The 23715-nt window shown below is 46.0% G+C and overlaps 1 protein-coding gene across 1 annotated transcript in view; it reads left to right on the top strand.

Annotated features, from left to right (window-relative positions):
* Positions 1-7542: 7542 nt before the first annotated feature.
* The window catches only part of KIF5C (kinesin family member 5C), a 66929-nt gene continuing 50756 nt past the window's right edge, over positions 7543-23715 (top strand). Inside the window, exon 1 of the mRNA XM_088529156.1 lies at positions 7543-7737. Within this exon, the coding sequence (XP_088385282.1) occupies positions 7612-7737 (126 nt within the window). The 5' untranslated portion in view covers positions 7543-7611. The remainder of the gene's footprint in view (positions 7738-23715) is intronic.

Genomic DNA, 23715 nt, shown 5'->3' with positions numbered 1-23715 from the left:
AGCACTCTTCCTGCATTGGGTCCTCTCAGAATAACCACTCTGATACCTTCTTTACTTGTACATGGTCTTCTCATGTCTGTCTGAGATGGTTTTTGTAGAACTCAATATATTTCTGTGAATGGATGTATGGTTTATATAGTCTGAAGTAAGAAGCAACTTCCTGGGTGCAGGTCTCTTGCAAAACATCCTAAAAAAAAAAAAAAAAAAAAAAAAAAAAACGGAAAAATAGGGTTATCTGTAATGTACAGAAATAACCTTGCTTCTCTCTGCAATCTAAGTCCCAAACCTGGTTGCAGTTTGATAAAAATATGAAGTCATTTCTTCTCAAAATTGAAAGCTGGACATTTACTAAAATACAGCTGTTGAGCTCTACAGAACAGACTTTTCTCAACAATCTGCATACACTTCATCGGACTGAAAGTGTCTCTAAATTTTCCATGTGACTTTTTCTAATAGTCTAATCCTCATTTAATTACTATAAAAGCCTTGAGCTAGAGCTTCTAATTTATAATACATGGTGGAAAAATGTCAGGTGGAGAGAAGGATTTCTTTTTCAACTCCAAAGGCTATATGGTAAGTGTGCCATATGTTGAATGAGTTTCACTTAAAGGATTAGTAATGATGTAGCCTTCCTGTAAAGTAAGCCGTAATTCTCTTCTTAAGTATTTCTAGCAATAAATTAATTTTCTGCCTCAAGTGCCAGAAAAGGAGTCATGAGTAACAATGAAGAGGTTTCTGCTGTGTGTTTTGTTTTCCTTTTTCCTCATTTCTTCCTACATTACCACAAAAGCAGGTCTTAACAGCATAATAGTGTGAAAACTTGGGAGAAAAAAACAGTGCTTCAGATGCTGGTATAGGACTCTCTAATCTTGAAACATCTAAATAATATTCTGTTTGCAGAAACAAGACTCTGGTGGTCTCTTTTCCTCTGCTGTCTGTAAGTCCTTTGTAGATAACTATCCCAACAGACCACCTGGATTTGACTTGGAGGGAGAGTTTCAGAACTTATTTATTTCTTCTATTTTTAGGCTCTGGAATATCAGGCTGGCTCTTAGGAGGATGGAGGATGATGTAGTTCTCTGAGAAACCCGCCTGAGCACATCTTCACAGCAACCTGCTACTCGGGAAAGGAGGAGAGGGAGACACATCCCTAAGTGGAGGGGAAACGTTTCGTGCGGTGCTGGCAGGAGGGGCCGAGCTGGCTCTTGGGGTCCCCGTGTTTACGTTTCACAGCTGATCTAACGGGCTCCTCCCGTAGGAAACAGGCAGTGCTGCATCCGAGCCAAGTCCAGGCAGGGGCACGTTGATTCGGCAGGGAAGCGCCCGGAGCAGCCGCACGGAGAGGGATGTTCCCGGCAGCCGGTTTGAAGCCGGTACCTTGGACGAGGACGGGCAGCCTTAGGGTAAGGGCAGCGTTACCTGAACCCGAGTTAGCTCTGCAGCAGCAGGTGGGACTGCTGGTAGGTGGGGGGCAGCATCATTCACAGCAGGGTCTGACCTGCTTCCCAGCACGTGGCTGGGACTCGCGCTCTGAGGAGTCTGTTGCTCCCCTATACGTGTTCCCCCTATAGATACCTTGTCAGCTTCTTCCAGGCTCCGCGGATCAGGAGGGAAAGCAGCCTCCAAGCCCTGCCCGTTCTACTGACCTATTCAAATGTGTTCAGTGGCAGCGTTTCACACGTAGACCGATGGCAAAGGTAACGCGAAGAGCAGCTTTGTATGAAATGGGGATGTATTTGGGTGAATTTCACATAAAGATTTGTTTAAATACCCGGTAGGAGAAGGCAAAGATACAGTCTTAAGAGAACACAATAATGATTTCATTTCTACTTGGTAACAAAGTCTATTGGCTAAAATACTTGACCTGTTTGGAGCTGACTGCAATAGTTATTCATACTTTATTATGTCTTTTGAGCACCTGGCTTAAACTGTCCTGAAAGCAAATTCAGCCTTCTCGAGTGAGGGACTTGTGAATCCAGATGAATTCAGATGAGGGTTAATGTAAGATAATTGTCTCTGCTTCCTCAGTGACCCTAAGGGAAAAGATGGGGAAGCCTCAGGAGCCCGAGTGCAGCGCAGTGCAGTACAGGATTGCCACGAGGCGCTCTCGTCTCCTGGCTGGGTCCCGTCCTGCCGCGGAGATGCGCGCTGCCCCAAAATGCCGTTTCTTAGTGTGAGAATGTGCTCTTCTCTCGCACAGAATAATCATCCTCCTGCCCACGAGGAAAAGGGAGCTTCAAATTCAGGGGCTTTCAATCATTTTTGCTTGCTTGGTGCTTCCCTAGAGTCTCTTGGAATGCAGGGGGTTTTTGTGTGTGTGGTCTGGGGCTTTTTAATTCAAGTAGCAAAGAGCACCCAAAATGGTTGCATTGTGCTGTGAATTTGACCATTGCCACATTGTAACTCTGGTTTAAAACTAATCCCAGTGGAAGGACAAAGGGAATGCGTCTGGAGCTGGAGTAAAATCTCGAAGCTGGGTGATAACTCACCTGCTTCCTGAACATGGGCCGTGTCCGCTCCTCAGTTTGTCCCTGTTTTGGCAGGAGAGGATGAATGACTGGGATCCTTCCAGCCTCCCTTCCCCGTTTCTGCCCCAGAGTGTCCAGAGTCCCTGTTGCTCCATGTGTGCAGCGGAGCCTCCCTCCGACGGCCCAGAGCCTCCCAGGGACGGACGGGGCAGCCGTGAGCGCTGTCCCTGCGGCAGAGCTGCCGTCCCCGTGTCCACCGGCCGCACGGCGGCCTTGGGCTTCGCGCAGAAGAACTCACTGGCCCGTGCAGTGGGGAAACCCCCCATGGGCGGCAGGAGAGAAACACCGGGGCACAAGGTGATGAGCTCAGCCCGCCGGGCCCGGTTCAGAGCGCTGCCAAACTCCGAGGGGTCGGGGCGCGTTTGGGCAGGGGTGACACTGGTGGCTCCAGTGTGCCCCGTGTGCCCCCTCCATCCCATGGCTGCGGCCGCTCCGGGGAGTGCTGGGGACCAAGTGATGCTTAAACTGGCATCATCCCGGCTCCCTGCTGCTGATCTGAGCAGACAAGTCATTGTGTTCCTTAAATCAACACTTTGGGAAGTGACACCAGGAGGTGGCATCACCCGCCTGGGAGGTGATTTAACGCTTTGCTCGCCCTCCTGCACCAAGCTTCGCTTCGTGGGTTTGGGTTTGAGGATGAGGGGCTCCCTGCTCTCCCTCACAGCAGGATTGGAGGTGTGCAGGGTTGGGGGTGTCCTCAGGGTGAAGGGCAGGAAGGGATTGTATGGTCACCTATAACACAAATGGTCGCCTATAAGACAAATAAGGCAAATTAATCAGAATAGATACTTTCCATGTTATAACCATATTATGCGGATTACTTAAGATAACATTTGAGCATTGAATAATCAGTTAACAAACATTTGGGGGGGGGGTTATAAAAAATGATAAAGATTTTAAGTAAAGTTTTATTATTATTACAGCTAAGTAAACAGTAATGTATATTGTGCTGAATGAACTTAACATGCTGGGATACATATTTGAAGTAAGCATATATTGAAGTGTTTTGCAAATCGGAACCAATGGCTGCTCTTAAGCTTCCTGCCGGCGTGTATCCTGATCAGGGAGCTTTCGGCACGACTGTCACAAAACCTAAACTCTCTGTGGAAGCCTGTTGCTTTCAGTTAGTGCTTTTAAACTAACTTGCACTACTCCCAGGACCCTGTGTCCTATTGCACTTGAAAATGCATGAAAATTAATTACTCTATTTCAAGTTTTGTTTGCTACATTACTATATAAGATACAAGATATTTTGTGTGTGTATAAAAAAGTGATATTTTTGACCTGAAACTTATTCCCAATCCAAAGGGATTTTAAGTTACAGAAATTCCTTTGAACCAAATTCTGACAAAAATTAAGTTACAACCTTCCAAGTGCATTACCCTTCTGAAGTATTTCCTATTACCTGTTTTAAAACCTCTCCCATGATTTAAAGCAAGTAACACATCAAGATGCCAAGGCACATAAATAGGAGGAAATTATCCTGGCAATACTGCATCTTATGAGCATCTTATGGAGGACTGGCTGTAATGAGAGATTAAAATATTAAACAAAAGAATACTGCTCATGATACACAATTTATGTTTTAGCTAATTCTTCAGTTCAACCCCAGGTCTTGTGTCTGGCCGCTGAATGACGGTGCAACATTTTAATTCGGTCCTGCGAGGCAAAGAGCATCTCGCATCCATTCAATTAACCATTGCATTTTATTGCCTTTCATTACATCAGGTGGTAAATGCCTCAAGGACTTATTTTTCTCCGTAAAATAACACTCCTATATATCGTGTTCAATTAAATCATGCCTAACAACATTTCACATTGGAGAAAGAATAGCATGAAGTACAGAAGCAGGATCCTAAACATCCCGTCACTGAAACGGGTGGTGTTGTAGGGTCACCTCTGTTTCTTGCGTTGAGATGAGAAGTTCTGACTCTGTGATCCAGGTGCTGGTTCTGCTGCCAGCCCTGGCGTTCAGCACCTCTTAGTTAAGTTGTGCAATAAGTGTTTCAGTAAATGGGATATGGTTTGAGGAAGAATTACACACGCAGAAGGCTGGAAATAATGGCCAGTATTGCTGGAATATGAAATAAGGAACATGAACTAAAGAAAAAAGCCCTGCAGCAGAGGAGCTACAAGAAGGGATTACTGGTGGCCCAGATCATTAAAGAAATAACACCTGTCTGGCCAAGGGAAATATGGTTTATTGGATAATCATCCTGGCTGGCCCTGAGTGTTGGCTATCTAGATCCTATACGAACATTTCCAACTTCTTTGCCTGGACAGTGGGGTGTAGCCTGGGCTCTCCTGAGCATTAACAGTCCCTTGCTTTGGTGACACGTGGGTGTTCACATTAGGTCCTGGATAACCGTTTCTCCAACTCATTTATTTTCTTGTCTATGTTTTATCCCAGTTAAACACGTTCTTTTCGCTCTGTGGAGAAGGCAGATGTTTTTACCTACCCCAGGTGTGTCTATCTCCTGATTTCTGTGGGATCATATCCCCACAGGAATCTCCGTTTTGATATTGTTCAGCCCTGCAAGCTTGCTACAAAGCAGTATTGTCATGCACTGACAATACAATATTGTGACAATACTGCTAAGGAAAATGCTCTTTGGTGCATTCTTATTGGTCGCAGATTATACCTACTTTAATTAGAAAATGGAAATTTGCCTATCTTGATCCAAAATGAGCTCTTGATATTGGAGAAAAATACAAATGAATTCATCAGAACAATTGTCTTCCATGGCTAAGCCTTGGCTTGTCAAGACTTACGACTTTGCTATTCAGGGTAAAAGCTTGAAACATAAAAAGAAATAAAAGAGCTTGATAATTGGTAATCCACAGGAATAAATCACATTATATAATAATGTCTTATCATGTCCTGCACATTGCTAACTCTTTGATGTAATTACTTTTAAGAAGGGCATGAGCATCTTCTTAACTAGCCTGCTCTTTTCATAGCCACATCAGGTAATGAGGACAACCGCTGTGGCTAAAAGAAAGAGAAATCTCCTTAGGAATGCCAAAGAAATGACCATTGTCATCTTAATTATACGATGGAGGCTAATTAAATGCAGCTACAGCTCTGTCCTTCGGAGGAAAGGGAGGGCAGGAGCTGCTGGAACGGCCGTGGTTCAGGGAACATCTCCTACTTTCCGGAAGACCTCAGTGGTGCTCACACGCATCTCACTATAGTTTGCAGAGAGGAAAGATAATGACTTCAGAGGGTAGGTACATAGGGTTTAAGATATTTAAGGCATTTCTAAGGGGTTAAATCAACTAAAGTTGGTACAAGGCTGTAGGGAGGGTAACTTATAGGTGCTTTCATGAGGCGAAGAGGAAAGGTGGCCAAACTCTTCCTCAGAAAGAGAGGAGGGGCAGCAAGCCTGAAGAGGAGGGCCAGGCCCCAGGACTTTGTGCTTCTCAGATGAGGGTTCACAGCCAGAAGCGCATCAAACTTTTCATTAATTCAACAGGGTCAAAGCGGTGCTCAGAAATACTATTTTTCCTGCTGTTTTTCACAAAAGCAGCTGAGGAGGGTAGCGTTAAAGAAGAGAAACCTTATCATGACAGCTGAGAGGGAGTAAATAAACCTTTAATGTCTTTATGGATCTGACTTGTATCAGAGGCAAAGAGCATTCCAGTCATAGCGCTTTGCTCCTGCATTGGTGTTTGGAAGTGCCCGTTCAGTGTACAAAATGTCCGCAGAAGAGCGGGGTCAGGGTGCGGGAGCCAAGCCCAGGAAAAACATGCACCGGAGCATGGCGTTAACTCCTTTGCCTGTGCTTGCTTCTCCCAGCTCCTCCATAACCAGGATCTCTGATTTTGTGTGGAAGGGAGGGATCCTTCTAGCGCTGGAACGTTGAGGGAAGGGGAACGTTGGGGAGGGAGAGCCCTAGAGGGAGGGAAACGTTGGGCGCAGGGGGGAGCCCTGGAAAGGGGGAACTGTCTGGGGGAGCCACTGGGAGGGAGAGGGCAGCTGTTGTGGGGCAGAAGGGGCAGCTGGGGGGAACCGTTCAGGGAGAGGGGAAACCTTTGAGGGGGAGCCGCTAGGAGAGGGGGAAGCGCTGAAGGAAGTCATTGCAGGGAGCTGTTGGGAGACGGGGCGGTTGTGGAGAGCCGTTAGGGACCGTTGGGAGAGGGGGGCGGTTGTGGGGAGCCGTTAGGGACCGTTGGGAGAGGGGGGCGGTTGTGGGGAGCCGTTAGGGACCGTTGAAGGAAGCGGTTGCGGGCAGCCGTTACAGGAACTGTTGGGAGGGGGGAAGGTTGTGGGGAGCCATTAGGGACCGTTGGGAGAGGGGGGCAGTTGCGGGCAGCCGTTAGGGACCGTTGAAGGAAGCGGTTGCGGGCAGCCGTTACAGGAACTGTTGGGAGAGGGGGAAGGTTGCAGGGAGCCGTTAGGAACCGTTGACGGCAGCCGTTGCGGGGAGTCGTTAGGGACAGTTGACGGCAGCCGTTTCGGGGAGCCGTTAGGGACCGTTGAAAGCAGCCGTTGGGGGCAGCCGTTAGGGACCGTTGACGGCAGCCGTTGCGGGCAGCCGTTAGGGACTGTTGAAGGCAGCCGTTGCGGGGAGCCGTTAGGGACCGTTGAAAGCAGCCGTTGCGGGGAGCCGTTAGGGACCGTTGACGGCAGCCGTTGCGGGGAGCCGTTAGGGAACCGCTGAAGGCAGCCGTTGCGGGCAGCCGTTAGGGACCGTTGCGGGCAGCCGCTGAGAGCGGGGCCGGTCGCGGAGCCGCCCCCTGCCGCGCGGACTACGCCGCCCGTCATCCCGCGCGCAGCGGAGCGCGGGGGAGCGGGGCGGAGCGGGGCGGGCCCCGCGTACTGCGGCGCAGCCACAAAGGGCGGCGGCGCGGGAGGGGACATGGCCGCGCCGCGCCGCTGAGGTGCCGCGGGGCGACGGCTCCCAGCCCTCCCCATCCCTCCGCGGCCGCGATGGTCGCTGAGCCGCGCCGCCGGCGCCCCTGCTGAGCCGCGGCCCCTCATGCCCCGCTAGCGGCGGCGCGGCCGCCTGCAGTGCCCGCCTCGCCGAGGGCTCGCTGCGGCAGCCGCTCTCCGCAGCGCCCCGCCGCCGCCGCCGCCGCCATGGCGGACCCCGCCGAGTGCAGCATCAAGGTGATGTGCCGCTTCCGGCCCCTCAACGAGGCCGAGATCCTCCGCGGGGACAAGTTCATCCCCAAGTTCAAGGGCGACGAGACGGTGGTCATCGGGGTGAGTGCGCGTCCCCCCTGCCCCGGCGGTGCCGCTGATGTCATGCCGGGCTCTGGGCATGCTCGCTGCGGCATCGCCCCCCTTCCCTCCACCCTTCCATCGCCGTCTCCCGCCGTGGGTGCCGGGGAACCCCCCTTCCCTCCGAGGTGCCGCTGCGTGCGGGAGCGGCCGCCGCGTCCTTCAGCAGGACGATTCTCGTCGCGGCCCCCGCCCTTTAAGTGATCGGGCTGACCGTGACACAGCTTTGAATTTACAAAGTAGCCCGAGCCCCACTGCGCTTTGGGCTGCGGCTCCGGTGCCCCCGCGCCTCCCGGGGCCGCAGCTTCCCGGGGAGTTTGGGATGAAACCCGCTGTCGTGAGGCGCGGAGGTGCCGCTCCGGCCGCGCCGAGGTCCCCTAGATGCCAGCTGGCCTCACCAGGAGTGGTCTGGGGCTGTGTTTTACATGTAGCTCTACTTGGGTTGAGCTGACACAGCCGCCACTGCGATAAAGCACCCTTCAAACTAACAATACTAAGAATGTGCTATTGCTTACGTGTTCAGTTAGGATTCTTATTAAAGCTATGCATTAGCAGAAACTTTAAGCTGCTGAATGATTATGGACTAGTGAGGAAAGAATGAGACAATTCTGGACATAAGTGGCTCATTTCTTTTTATATTCACTCTACTAATTTGCCTATATAGGAAACACGTCATTTATTTGCAGTAACCTTCAGGTTTTATCACCCGCACCCATCTGTCATCAATCACAATTGACAATACAGGCTGTCATTTTGGATGCAGATGCCTGAAATGAAGGAGGAGTAACTGTGTCACCATTGCTTGGATGCTTAAAAAATCAAGTCTCAGTGAATCTCTTCTTCTTAAATAAAAATAAACCCTCAGATATGTGAAAACCAGGTTAAAATGCATCAGTTGATTAGCTTTCTGTAGAACAATATTGTTAAAAGGATAGAGTTTAGAACAGTGCTTTTTTTGCCTCCTTTGCTGAATGTGCAGGTAGCTTAGATGCATCATTGTTCGTTAAATCTGGGGAAAATGGTAACTGTGATGCCTTGAAAAAGGCATTAATATCTTGCAGATAGCACGTAATTCCTTTAGGATAAATATTAAAAGAGTCATCTTGAAAATCTGTTCGGAAGCTTAGGGTATGCTTTTCCCTTCCATTCCTAGGGCAAAATACAGATTCTGGCTCAAATTCACATCTTGGTTGTGTTGATTAGTGAAAAATATCCTCAACAAACCACCTGGGGTTCCCTGGAGGTATTTGCAGCTACTTGCAGTTTTGTAAATATAAATGAGGATAAAATCTTTACTTATTCAGTCATCTTTATTCAGAGTACGGGGCTCATGGGCATTGGTGCAACTTAACCTACAGTGGCTGCCACTGCAGTATATCCGTTGCAAGCAGCACTGGTTGTTGGTATTGACTCACTCGGAGTTACTGCTTAGATCCAGCGAATAATGTTGGGAGAAGAATCCTGGTTTTCATGGAGGATGCTACCAGAGGGACCTCCCATCTAGGAAACCGGTGTTTTGGACTCAAGAAGTTCTTATAAATGCTATGTAAAGCAGACCAGAAATTAACCTTTGTGCTTTATTAAGTCGTTCGGAAGACTGCAATGCAGCTTTATTTCGTAAAATATTGGAAAGGGAAATGTTTAAAATTGTTTAACATGATTTCTGTTAAAAATGGAAAAAAAAAAGTAGAGAAATTTACCATCACAAAAGAAAAATGAAAAGCATAAAGGAAATATCTGTTTTGTTTTTATTTTATTTATATTTTTTTCTGAGATTTCAAGAAAGAGGTCTAAAGCTACTTCCAATAGCCGTGGGGAAGGTGCTTTTCCTGGAGCCCCTACCATTGTCTCCCACTACACTTTTCTAGGCTTTAAGTGGATCTTCCGGCAAAAAAACTAAAGGTCAGGACTTAGTGATCTTACTGTTTCTTGAAAACAAGCACCAAAGCAGGAGCTTAACAACTTAAGCTTGACTCTCTCCAAGATATCTTTCCTATCACGAGTAAATAGGCATCCCTACGAAGCCCCCGGTCACATGTTTTGGAGCTCTGTGTCAGAAGAGTCCTAAGGCAATATCCTAATTCCCATCTTCCCTTCTAGTCTCTTCCACGAGTCCCAGTGTGTTGTGTTTCTGCTTCAAGATTTTAAATATAAAAACCTTTTTTAATGTGCCTCATCTTTAAATGTAGCAAAAAAGGGCGAAAATGAGAAATACTTTTTTTTTTTTTTTTTTTTCTTTAACCCTTTTTGCAATGAAGTACCTAACAGTCCTGGTGGCCTGCAGGTTTGGTCTGTATCTCTTTGGTTTTCTGCAGCCTCAAGGTGACTCTCTAATTGATTGCTTTGGCTCACGTACCTAGAAATGCATTTTCCTTGTGCACTTACTTATTAAGTCTTGTCAGAGAGGGTGGAGCTGCTGGCTCTCCTAAGCCAGAAAATGCCTCCGTTGCCTCTGGTTTCCTCCTCGGAATAGCTCCAAGGCCATTTATTCCTGGGCACTGAAAGGCTGAAGAGCTCCCTGCCTTGGGCGATTCTGAGCAAGAAGAGGCTTTTCTTCTTGCCTACCTTTATGGGGGGACAATGCTTCCAGGCTTTTCCAATATTAAAAAGAAATAGAGGATTTTAATTCTGAGACAGGTTTTTCATCTCCTTTCTCTAGCAGGTCTAGAGCGACCACCTCCAATGCAGTTTAGCAAAAGGCTTATCTGCAGCCTGATTCTGCAGCAAGAAGAGCGTTTAAACCTAATCTTTCCAGGCAGCTCCAAAACCAAAGGTTATTATTATCGGGCAGAGCATCACAGGGTTTTTCATGCCGGTTGTCGCTTGCTTTTTGAGCCGGGACGTGGAGCTCACAAGCGTGCGGAGCTGCCGCTCTGCCGCGCGCCCCGTGTCGGGCGGAGCGGGGCAGGACGGCCCCGGCCCGCGCGCTCGTGAAGGAGGAACGCGTGGGAACGCAGGGTGCACGCGGGTGTCCCCGCAGAATTTGTTTTATTGGCAGAGGATAAGGAAGAGGGGGAAAAATAAAAGGGGGAAAAGGAGGGAAATGCTGTTCTGCAGGGTCCTATTCCATGAAGAGGAATAAAGCAAAAATGGAGAGTCTCTGTCTTGGCAGGGGATAGAGTCTGAGCAGCAGGGTTGGCTTTCTTTGTTCCTTGCTGTGTTGTCTAGGCTTTCTGGTAACACTATACAGGTGCTGTTGGGAGAGCTCTCTTGTGCTGGAATTCTTGTTTATTTCCATGCCCGCAATATGAGCACGTTTTATTTGATCTATCTCAACTAAGTCAACAGTTTGTACTTTTGTAAAGAAGTTGCATTCTTAATTTGCTCCTGTGCAGAGATCTCTGAAGCCTGTTGTCACTCGTGTTTAAAGGTCTTGAACTGAGAGAGACCTACCAAAACACTTAAACTGTAGGTGAACGACTATCTAAACTTACCCTGTACTTTAATAACGGAAAGCTGCGTACTTTTGTCAGTGGAGTGTCAGCAGAAGCCATCCATCTATCTTGAGACACAATCCTTACATAGTTGGGATTTCATCATGTTGTAGGGGAGAAAGCCATTTTATGAAAGGGATTTCTCCCTTGTACCACTTTGATGTAGGATGTGAAATGGAGGTAGAGCTTCTGTTAGCAAAGCTGGGTTTATTCTACAATTGGGGGAAAAAAAATCCCTCCCCCTTTCTATATACCCTGAGCAGTCTTGATGTGAGAATTCAGTTGATATACAGCATGTATTTCCTTAATGGAAGAGTTAATCTTGGAATTTAATGCCAGCTTTGTCACCAGGCATCTTTGGTATGTTTTTCAGCTCTGTTTAATTTTCCTATTCCAGTGAAGATTAGGCGTGTTTTGTGTAAAAGCCTTTTGTGAAGGCCTGGTGTGAGATAGATAAATGTGACCTCTATATGGAACTGATGACCCCGAAGACATGGAAATTTAGCAGGTACCTGTGTGGGAGCCTTATCTTTCCAAGGGGTTAGGACACGAGGAGATTATCGTGTTTTATGACATGGGAAGATTGCCATGGTCTGACAAAGGCTGAAAACCCTTTTTTACCTGCTGCACTTTCCTACCCTGTGGATAAGACAAGCCACGATGTGCTGTGCTCATTCCCCTGTGACTTTGGGCGATGTTGCTCTTGGCTTGCACTATTTCTAGAGAAGCTGCAGCTCATGGCTGACAGATCTGTCACTTTTTCTGGTGCCTTCTTTGGGTAGCTCAGGAAGAGCAGAGAACATGGGTTATCGTGCATCGCTGTTTATTTGGATAACAAACGCAGGATTGTTTCAGATTTAGGATGGCTTTTCTATACCTTGCAGAACAAACCATGTGGTAGCCATCCGGGGAATTGCTCATGTGCTTGGTTTTTAAAATAATAATTGTTTTTCCTAAGGCGTGCTGCCATGCTTCATACTTATTTTCAGGAGCTTGTGTACAAGACGGAAGTCACGGGAGAGACAGGATGACTGAGTGGTGCTTTTGCTCTGTTCTTATGGAGTGTCAGCTAAAGAGCAAAGCGGTTTTGGATCTAATTACCAGGAAATACAATGTCAAAGCAAATGTAATGTACAATATTAATTATTTTTTTGTAATATTAATCTTTGGAGAAAATCTTGCAAAAAAGTCTTCCAGTTTCTGCAGATCCTAAGCATATCTGCGTCTCCGTGAGCCGACCTCGTATCCAGCCCCGTAACCTGCATGAGGCTGTCAGTGATGGGGAGACACTTTCCTGAGAAATTCATCACCTCAGCGGAGAGGCTGACCTTGCCTGGGGATTTGGTGCACACTGGGCTATAAAACACTGTGAACTTACTTCTGTGCAGAGAACTCAGCTATCCCAGAAATATCTTTGTCTTTCATACCTATAGCTTTGCCAAGTTACGCAACGGATATTTGGGGAATTAAAGAATTCCTTTCTTTTAGACCAGAAGATGCCACCTGGTCTATTCAACATCTTTACTTGTTCTCCTCTTTCTACTTTGCTGCAGCCTATTTTCTTATCCTGGGAAGCTGTTAGTTATCAATGTTTGGATTCATTTCTGGAAATGCCTGTTCAGTCCGGTGTAATCAGATTTCTAAGTATTTGGGAAGTCTGGGAATGCTCCCCCGGTGAAGTTGGAGGTAGGGTCTCCTGAAGCTTCCTGCCCTGAGGAAAGGCTTGCTTTGCAGCACGGGAGCTGTTGGGGATGATGTGCACGCACTTCTCCACACAGTATTTACGCTTCCAGCTGTGCCAGAAGAAGAAAAGCCATTACAAAAGATGATGAGCGTTTCAGCCTCCATCTCACGAGCTCTTGACAGTGTAACTCTCTGCAGCAGCTTTTGGGGGGGTGGGGGTGCATGTGAGGGGAGTATTTCTGGAAAAATAAAAATGTTATTTGGGAAGAAAGCATTTATGCTTGTTGAAACTGCCTCTTAACTGAACTGCAGACACCCTTAGGATTCTCTTCGTCTGTCTTTGTCCTTCCTGTCATCACCATTAAAATGATTTACCTTCGTAGTTCTGTTTAAGTGCCTGGTTCCGTGGTCCCCCTGTGTCCTGCCGCAGCAGCCGCCCCGCCAGCATGGCAAGGCAGGCCCTCAACGGGGGCCTTTACCCTCCGGGGAGGACGATATGGAAGGAAAGTTAAATATCTCGTGTCATCAGCATTTGCCAGTTCTCTTGCTTGAAAGCTTGAGTGTGCATAAACGGAGCTCTCTGGTTGCTTTGGTGACAGGGGAAAGGTAGGGAAAAAATGAATTTTACATGTATGTGAAGAGGAAGCAATGAGTTAAGCTACCTGTTCTTGGCTGTGGAAAGAAGTGTATATAATCCGAATGCCATCTATTAGCTTTCTGTGTCCTTTTTTTTTGTTATTGTTGAATACAAAAGTGCATTTGGAATTTAACATGAATGCTTCCATCAAAACTTCTTTTCTACATAAGAGTGTTCATCTTAACAAAGAAAGCCTTGTGCATAAGATATGTTGTGTCTATTTTTGCTAGATCTTTGCTTGAAATGCTGTGTCTTAGTGTAGCCAAACAGAACCAAACACACTTATTTACCATATACTTTCAGACCCTTAGAATTCCCTTTTCCACTTGCTTCTGTGGTGCTGCAGCCTTTTAAAACTGGCTCTCATGCTAACATAGCAGCCATTCTAAAACCTTATTCACCAAGTCATTCGGATGAAGAAATGAGTGTGGAAAAGCGCCCTGGTGCGGGGCCTGCTCTGAGCTCCCTGCGAATGGGCTGCTGCAGGGCGAAGCTGGGAGCTTCTGCGTGCGCTCTGTGGCCGTGGGCAGCAAACTGAGGCGACACGGGCTGCAAGTCACCAGGATGAGCAATGCTTGAGCTCATGCTGCGTTTATAGAAGCAGAAGAGTGATTTAGGGTTGCTCAGGAACTGGCTGATGCTTCTACCTTGACTGCAGTATTGCCAGCATGTGTGGGTTTGGTTTGGTTTGGTTTTTCCTCCCCCAGATCCACTGAAAAGTACAAATTGGATAATGGTGCTTCTCCATGGGAAGGCTCTGTGAACTGGGAAGATGCCTTTATTCAAACTTAGCAGGTTTGGGAGTATGGGAGTGTGGAAATAGTGCATGTTTAAACAAACAAAGCGCTTATCTCAAAATGCCCAAAATGGTTCCTTCAGCCTTGTGAAGATGTGGAGCCAGAGACATTATGGCATTACTCGGATGGATTCCTACGTTTATTCATTTCCTGGACAGAGCCAAATCACTTCTAAATATTTATGGCTGCTTCTACCCTTCTCAAAAGGCTTCCTGTAAATGAAAACAAGTTGGCTTTCTCTAAAATAATGCTGCCTTTAGTAGAGGCAGCTCTGGATCTTGACTTTCTCTGGTATGTTCTGGAAATGCACGTGACTGTTACCAGATTCCCCTTACAATGTTGATAACTGCCTTCCTGACAGCCACCAAAATGCATGAACCCTAATTGAAGACAAGAATGTTGGAATTCCCCCCGCCCCCAAGAAATAAACATGGAGAGATAAGACCTTAAATATTTTAATAGTAATCCTCTTAGATGTCTTTGCAAAAAAAAGTGATTTGTTTCTTTCAGTGCTTCTCACTTTGTTACGTGACGTCTTCTCGCACTACCTCATTATAAAGATGGATGGAAGAGGCTGCTGGCTCATGCATGAGGCCATCTTAGGGCCAGAGAGCAGGAAGATTCTGCAAAAACTGCATCTTTTGAAGCTCTTAAACATCTCTGCTGCCTGAGAAAGATGTGATATTGAAAAGCACATTTTCTTTTTGTAGGCCTTTGGGCCACGATAAGTAGTTCGTGCAGTATTCCTGAACAAAATATTCCTGCTTTTATCTTGGAGATCTACTGCAGCAGTTGCTGTGACAGTCTTTTCCACTGTCTTGACAGCAGCCAGTGTGTGAGGGAGACCTGCCCGTTATCCTCAGTGTAGGGGCTGCCAGCTGACTTTTAAAGTCATCCTGGGAAGCTGTCGAAAAGTTGCATCTCTTACACACAAATAACACTATAACTGTTAAATTATTTTTTCACTTGTTGAAGAATGTGCAAGAGACCATTATCTGAACTGCGATAACTGGGTTAGGGAATATTTTTAGCAAAGCTGTTAACAGAACTCTGACTTTTCTGCATTTGTAATCTCTGTTGACTCTAGTTTGCATGGATTGCCTGAATCTCTGTATTGAGGCCAATAGCGAGCTGTGGCTAATAACATTCTGTGGAGAGCTTTGAGATTTTATATTGTTCACTTCTGTTTGTTTAGAGCAAGTCATTGGCACGTGTGAGAGTTGTGGGGTTTTTTGAATAAGGTGCCCTGTACTACAGGTAGCTGAGCCCTGTGCTTGCAGGCACTAGAGCCTATTGAGGGCAGCACAGAATTCAGCTGGAAGATCAGGATGTTGGACTAGCTCCTAAAACAGCTAATGGTGCTTGCGGCTAATTCAGCGAGAACGAGCACGGCAAATGTTGCCTTGTTTGCTGTGTACCTGATAGCATTTGCTGACGACTTGATCAATGCTCTGTGCCCTTCTTAAAGGCAGTGACTTCTGCAATGCTGCGAAGCCGCGTTACTTCCAAATTTTACTGCTGATGTTTAGTAGCTGGCCTGTTTCACTTACGCTGCAGACACAGTTGCCTGCACCCACATCAGTCCCTTGGTTCTCCGGCAACAGCGGCTGATTCCTCTTCAAAACCCCAACACTGACTTTGCCACCATGCAAATGGTGCCACTACAAAGACTGACCTGTTGGTCTCAAAATACTACCCCCTTTTTCTCTGCACCCTCTATTCTTCATCCGTTTTCTTTTAACTCTATTAATTTGTTTCCCTTCTTAGATTGCTTCATATCTATGTGCATTTTTATTTCCTTACCACTTTCTGGGTCAACTATAAATATCCAGTGGAAAATTCTACTGTCATTTGATAAACACATTTGCTTGATTATTTATCACTTGATGGTATTTTTAAAAACTTAACTCTTAATTTTATCTCAAGATTCTTTTTAATCCTGCTATCCTGAAGTGTTTCTTTATATGAGATATAATGTTTGCTTATATCAGTAATGCAGGGTTTATTCTATCCCTTGCTTTATGTGCAGCCTGGATTTTATAAGTATCACAGAAAAGCCTTAGCTATAAACTTCAAAAGACCATGTTGCCAGCACAAACAGTTTATCTTCATTGTGCCACGTTTCCGGGTTGAGCAGTTCTGTGCACCAGGCAGGAATCGCATCCCCTCTTTCTGTCCCAGAGATGGGTAGGATGCCTCTATTAAGAGCTGAAGGAAAATGAAGCACAGCAGGTCACTTTATGCAGGGCATTTAAGCCAATTTCAGCACTAGGAATGAGAGTGAGAAACAGAAAGCCCCGCTCTGCTCTTCCTCACTCTTGGCGTTGGGCCAGGGCGCTGCCGTGTGGCTCCTGCAGCTTTGGTGCCCTAAGGGGGGTGGTCCTGGCGCAGCCCCCTCCCCGGCTCCCCAGATGCCATCTGGAAATGTCCCTGACTGCTGCAAAACTCCATCCCTTGGAGCAAATGCCAGCATGAGTCATCACTGTCTCCATCCTATAATCTAAATTTTTCAAGGCTGCTCATTTGAAATGGTTACAAATGGATGTAAACGCAGCAGACTGAGAGCCGGCCCCTCACTCGGCGCAGTGACAGGCGCTGCGCTCGGCGCCCTCCGCGCGGTGACGCGTCCTGCTGAGGGCAGGAGCCGCCTGGCAGGGTGCAGGGCCGGGGTTTTGCTCGTGTTTCTGCTGGGAGAGCTGGCCATGCCCCGAGGAGGGAGAGCCTCACCGCTGCCACGGGCTTCTAGCAGCAAGACTCAGCTATTCCCCTCCTCCTTTATTTGTTTTCATCAAGTTTGATGAGTAGCTGATAATTTAAGGCTTTTTAAGCTTTAGTTGAGCTTTCCTTGTTTCCTCCTTTAAGATGTGCATGTGTATTGCTTTGGTGAAGGTAATGCTATGCAAATGCAGAATTATAACTGAAATAAATTCACTCTTCCAGCCTGATGCAGGTTTTTGTGTCATGTTTAGTAAAACCTCGTATGTGGCTTGTTCTGTATTTAAAGGTTCTGTTGGAAGTCTGGATCTGACTTGTAAGTGTCCTTAGGCAAACTGTGTAAGAGGTCAGTTCTTTGACCACCCATTTGTATGAAGGAAATTCTTCTCCCTTTTCTCTTAACTGTTACTGGGTTTGGTGGCTTAAATCTTAGGCTTTTCTGGATTTTTAAAGTTAACTAGATGTTCTTGTAGTACCCTTAGCATTATGATAGCTACTAAAACCTGCTTTGGTTGCATTGCAAGGAAGCGATTTGTGATATGGTCTTTAAAAGCAGCTAGTTGTGTGTGTGCTTAAATTCCAAGCAAGCGTTTTGACTCGGAGAGAGGTGGCTCCTGTCGCCAGGATTGATTGGGAGGCCTCTATTGATCTGTCCATGCTCCCTAGGGAGCTGTCAGTAACCGCATCGCTGTGCGCAGGCCCCCTGCATCCAGGCAGCATCCGTCGCCGCCCTGCCAATACATCTGAGATGGGAGTGATCCTGGAAAAAAACAAACCAGCTAAGGGGTTATCTGCTGATAAAAACCCATCTTGTTGCCCTGGTCGCAGGCAGCGAGCAGCGCTCGGCCTCTCTAGCTAAGCATGAGGAGGGAGTAGCCGGCTGCTAGTTGACAGCCCTTCTGTCTCACGCATGTTTCCTTTTTGCTGGAGAGAAATAGAAATCTGAGTCATGATTTATACAACAGGTAGATACTGTGGTTTTTATGACTGTCTGATCAATCTTGGCCCTTTCTTCATCTCTTGATGAAGCAATGAGCAGGAATGCTTTCACTTGCATCTGGAAGTGTTTAACGTGCTCTCCTTTGTGCTCCGAGACCACAGTGGAGAGCAGCGTGGCAGAGCAGGTTGTACTCACACGCAGCAGCCGAACAGAATTACGGCCAGATAATTATAGCCAGGCCTGCCTGTGTGTTGACAATTTAGTGGAAATGGGGGCCAGGATGCTGATCTCATCGCTGTGCTGCAAGAAGAAATGTGCTCTATATGTAAGCTGTATGCTTTTTATCTGCAGTAAAGTGCTATAAATCAAAAATTCCATTTCTGCACTTAAAACAACACAATTTGCTAAAGGAGATCCAAGCAATACATTTCAAAACACAGTTCTACAGCTCTTTGTTCTTACAAGGCTCAGAAGAAGATATCTGTGTGTGTGTGTGTGTGTTTTCAGCTAGGTCTGTAGTACCATTTTTATTCGTGTTATTTGTGTAACTGCTTCAACTGCAGGCTGGATAGTAACTTAAGGAAAACCCCCCTGTCCGCTGTCCAGGAAATGCAGTTTGTCACTACGGATTTCTTACTAAGGGACAGGCTGGTATAAATGTTCTCTCTACATGGAATGCAAAGCCCTTTGGTATTGCTGCTGACTGACTCTTGAGTGAAATCTCAACAACTCTTGATGGATTAAGTTAAAGCATTGCTGATAAATCGTGAGAATTGTGGAAAAACAGATTCTTAAATACCCTATTTTCCTAATGGCATCCTAACGGATGCTCCCTCCTCTGCCCTTGCAGAGAAGGCCTGCCGTAACGGGGGAAAATGACAGGCTCGGCAAAACGAGAACAGCATCAGAAGAAATGATGACAGAAATCCAATAAAAGTATTAGCAAAGTGAAAAGAGGCCGCATTTGAAATGGGAATCAATTGCTGTACAGAAGAATCTATGTGCCTGCCTTCCTCAATGGCAGCGGTCTTTCTCCCTGGCTCTATTTAATTAGCTTCTAGACATCCATGTCGTTGGCGCGGCTCACGCCAGCAGCGCGGCGCACAAAGCAGCGCCCTCCATCCCAGTGCCACGGGGTCAGGAATGGCACGGAGGAACGGCAGCTGGACAAAGCTCATCAGATGGAAATGGCCACGCGGGGCCGGGGGCCTCACGAACGCTGCTCTCGGGCCATGTTGAAGAGGAGCGTTGCCAGGAGCAACTCGCCTGCATTAGTTACTCGGGGACGGGGTAATTGCTCTGCCTGCCTTGACATCCGAGCTTGGGTGAAGGCCGCTCCATGCAAATTGCAGCTCTTGGAGTGGTTGCTAGGATGCAGCTCCTGGTGTTCCCAGCACAGCTGCTTCCAGCTGGGCAGGGTGGTAGAAGCCAGTGCCCACGTGGCCATGCACTAGATGTGGCCATGGCCACCACGCGGGACAGCCCTGCCCCGCAGCCCCTACAGCCTGCCGGGCTCCGCGGTGGTCGTTGTACAGTCCTTTTGCAATGGAGAAAGGTGGAGGGAAGTATCCCAATAGGGGGGCTGGAATTACCCTTCATTAATCCTCCTGACGCTTTGAACATGCACCTCTGGATTATGTGGCCTGGAAGGGCACTGGGGCAGTCTAATGATGAAAGCTTTTTCCACTAGAGTCTCCAGGATTCAGTCAGACAGTAAGCTCGTGGCTTTGGGTTAATCCCAGAAAGGCTGAATTAATATATGGAGCAGTTGTAAATGTGACAGCCCCATAGTTCCTTGTGAAACACTCTCTCCGCACGCAAGCGCTGGGCCGTGTAGGTAGTGGGAACGCGAGCGTCTCCTTCCTTTCTTTTTGCCTGTTTATGTCCATCTTCCTGGGACACTCCAGGACCAATCTGTTCCCTAATTCCCGTCCACCCTAGTTTTATGGAGCGTGCGGAAGGGAAAGCTCTTGGAGGAGAGGGCACCGCTGGTCCGCAGAGCTCGCTGAGCGACGCCGGCCTGAGCTGCCTTTGAAGCTCCGGCTGGCAGTGCTCACAATCCCGTTACTGATCTCTTAAGCTGTCTAGTTCCCCATAAATCTGTAACTGATATCTTAAGCAAAGTGAAGATTAACACAATGCTGCCAGAGAAGAATTAAGATATAGGAATGTCTTGAACTAGGACAGTTTTATATTGCATCTCTTTTTTTTTCCTGGAGGTAGAGTTGATGGTCAGCAACTTGGGTTTTTACTTCACCAAAAAAAAAAAAAAGCTTCAATTTGTATTTTGAAATTTCTCTGTTCCTTCTTTCTTTTTGGCATGTATAAATAGTATTATAAAACCCCAGGGTAAGGAGAGGTTCCACTCTTATTCCCCTAACTGCCTGTCCCGTGGGACAGCATTGCCTGAGCCCTGTTCCGTTGAGGCAGCTCCTAGCTGCCTGAGGATATTTTTTATATGAAATAATTTTCTGACTACGTGATTTTTGTTTGTTTTTAAAAATCATGTTATTTAAGTGACACTGAAATAGTACTTTGAAAATGGCTTTAGAGTAGAAGTTACCTTGTATGGCTTTCTTACAAAAGAGAACATTAATTGTTCTCTCTTTCCGTTCTCCCCTGCTATTAAAATTACAAAGCCCTTCAGTTACTGGGGTGTCAGTCGCACAGGAAAATTGCAGAGGCTGCGCCCTTTGCTTTTTTTTTTTTTTGTACAAAGTGGGTATTTCTGTCTTTCACACAATTAGTTTGCATTAGTTCTATATGCAGAAAGAATTGTACCCTATTCTGGAATTCTTCTATCCATTGATATAAGGGAGCAGTTTAGGTTTGGTGAAATGCTGGAGCCTGATTTAACTGCAGAATTTTGGGAAACAAAATGAGTCTGTCTTCAGCATGCTTTTTCATCAGATTTCTATTCACTGAAGAACCTGGAAATGAATCTGAAATGCAAATGCCAGCAGCAGTTGAAATGACAGCAGCGTTTTGAAGCATGCAGATTAGATTAACTTCGCGCTTTGCCGAAGTAAAATGATTAGACGACAAAGGTAGCTTTGAATGGGCCTGAAAAGGTCTATTATTATTAGAATATATTCAATTAAACAAATACTGATCTATTGTATGTACCACAGTAATGCAAGCACCCATATAAACCAGAGGGGTCGAGTTGGAGAGAGTTGTTGCTGCTCACGTTGGGGCTGTCTGGGTAGCAGGTATCTCACTCCTTTGTGTGCTGTGACACGCGGTCCGTAAAGCCAAACTGACAAGAGTCAACATGTAGTTTATCACATATCTGAAGTAATAATGAATTATTCTACTTAAAACATGATTCTGTGAGGAAAAGATGAAATAAACATTTTAAAGCATGTGAATTGTCTGAATTTCTCAGACCAAAATGGATGCGTGCCGTACGCTGTAGAGCAGCGAGGAAAGCGGCGCTGCTGTCGCCGTGGGGAGGCTCCCGGCGCCCGCGGCTCCTCTTACGTAAGCCCTTAGGTAAGGGGACCCGAGCCCGCCCGCGCCACGCGATGCCCGGGCGTTGGGGAAGGGAATTAACAGCTTGCCTTTCATCTACAACCTCAGTCCCTAATATGTGGATGCTCACATGCTACAGACATAAAGCAAGACTTCCTGCAAGCAGAATTTGTTACGAGGAGGGAAAGATTCCTCCTGCTGAGGATGAGAGTTAAAAATGGATCTCTGGCAGTGTGCCAAATTCTGGCACCCTACAGAAATATTCACAAGGTGGATCAATAATTAAGCCTGCTATGCGAAAAGTAGTGCTGTGTTCTGTGAGATGCTGTTTCATGACTCAGACTGCTCTGCAGTGCCTGTTTATACATAAGTGCTTGCCTTAATTTATTTTTCAGCTGAGCCTTAGGAGCATTGCCAGGATTTGGGAGTTTCTCTTGCAGATACTGTGCAATCCTATGTAGTGTATTGAGATTATTCTGAAAAAAGTTCATTTTCTATATATACATGTACAAATATTATATATATAGACACAGAGGGCTTATAGTTGTAAGTATGTAAGTTGTAGGTATATACAGTTATAAGCCCTCTGAATTCTTGTCCACTGTGCAAGTTGTTACTTTATAAACATTTGTGAAGAGCAAGTTAGGAAATGACAGGGAGGGCAGTAGTATTTTCTTAGCCAGGATAAGTGAATAAATGAAAAAAATAACCAAGTTCAATTGTCTGGCTGGCATGGACTTATTTTCTCTCTGTTTTTAATCTTTTCAGTTCTCTCTCTCTCCCTCTCTCTCAAGGTCCTGCTCATTTCTTTTGCTTTATCAACAAAATAGCAAACATCTGTGTAGCTGCAGAATCTATAACTGATAAAGGAGAAATGAAAAAGAAAAAAAAAAAAGATTTTTCTGATGCCAGGGCAAAAGTGCAGGAGCAGCTATTTAACCTATCTGTGAATGTTTGATGCAACATTCAAAAAAGTACATTTCCAAGTGGAATGAAGATTTTATGAGTTGCCGCTAAGGCTATCGAGAGGAAAATATGCTGCCTTTCAAGGCAGAAACATGCTGCTCTGCCAGGGATGGGTTTTGACTGAAAAACTGAATTGCCTCTGGCAATATTTTTCTTTCTACTCTCTGTAAAATCCTGGTTCCCGGCTTATAATTATATTCTGTATTTATAAACATCTCCTATAAGAGCACTTAAGGTAGTGAAGAGTAGCTCAGAAATAATTTCCCATTAATTAAGCTCCTACATAGCACGTGATTTCATCACCTGTATCCTCACCTTTACATGCACCGCAGCGGTATTTTCTGTGATATGTTAAAGCCAATTCTAGATGATTCATTTTAACTGCATCAATAGAACTCTTCGACCTGAATTAGCAGTGAGCCAAGATAATGATGACAAAGTTTCAGCATAATTGTGGTTTGCCAAGTAACCCATGTGATTAATAAATTAGCCATGTGATTTGAAATAGTTGGGCAATTTGTTTGTGCAAGGACTAAAAGCTTCCCTGAGCTACTGAGTGATGATTCCCTGACCGCAAGCGGCGTTTTTCTTGGAGGGCAAGAAGATGCCTCCTCTTGAAGCGCGGTGGGCGCAAGAGCTGTACGTTCTGTGAGGCGCCTATTTTGAGGGGGAAGAAGAGGTGGAAATCCAGAGAAAATGGATCTGTCAGAGGCCTGGTAAATAGATTGCTCCCTCTGGCTTGAGCCCTTCCTCTGCCGTCGTTTGGGAGGTTGCACTTTTTATTTTCATTTTTTGGTAGTGGGAGCTGGGTTTGGTTGTCTTTAATTGGGACTGTATTAGCTTCTAGCTTCTTGCTCTGTGATGCTGTTTGCAAAGGTAATAGTTTCGATGGTGCCGGCATTTATTCTTAGATTTTTTTTTTTTTTAAATCAAATATTGACTCAAATATGTTTCTTCTTAAATGTCAGTTCTGTAAATTCAGTGGGAAACTCTAAACTTTGAGCTAAGAAAATAATTCTTGGCAATATACAGGAACAGTGTAATTCTTTGTGATATCCGAGGGCCAGAGCAGAATCTTGGTGTTGGCGCGATGTGAGTAGGAAACGTGTGGGGATATTACAATACATTGTATATAGTAAGAAAGCTTGGAAAATAATGTGTAGGGACGGTGCACAGATAAAACAGCTAGTATCGACTCATAAAATATCACTTTATTTTTACATGCTTATTTCCTTCCTGAATGATAAATTCTGTTAATCTTGATCTTCCTGATTTTGGTGTTTAATTAAAGCTAATTTGATGAGGGGGGAAAAA

This window comes from Tinamus guttatus, unplaced genomic scaffold (assembly GCF_059628265.1).
Source record: "Tinamus guttatus ecotype Peru unplaced genomic scaffold, ASM5962826v1 Tinamus_guttatus_pri_ptg000325l, whole genome shotgun sequence".
Classification (NCBI taxonomy): Eukaryota; Metazoa; Chordata; class Aves; order Tinamiformes; family Tinamidae; genus Tinamus; species Tinamus guttatus.
The sequence above is the reverse complement of the archived record's forward strand: the minus strand, read 5'-3'. Positions and strand labels throughout refer to the sequence as shown.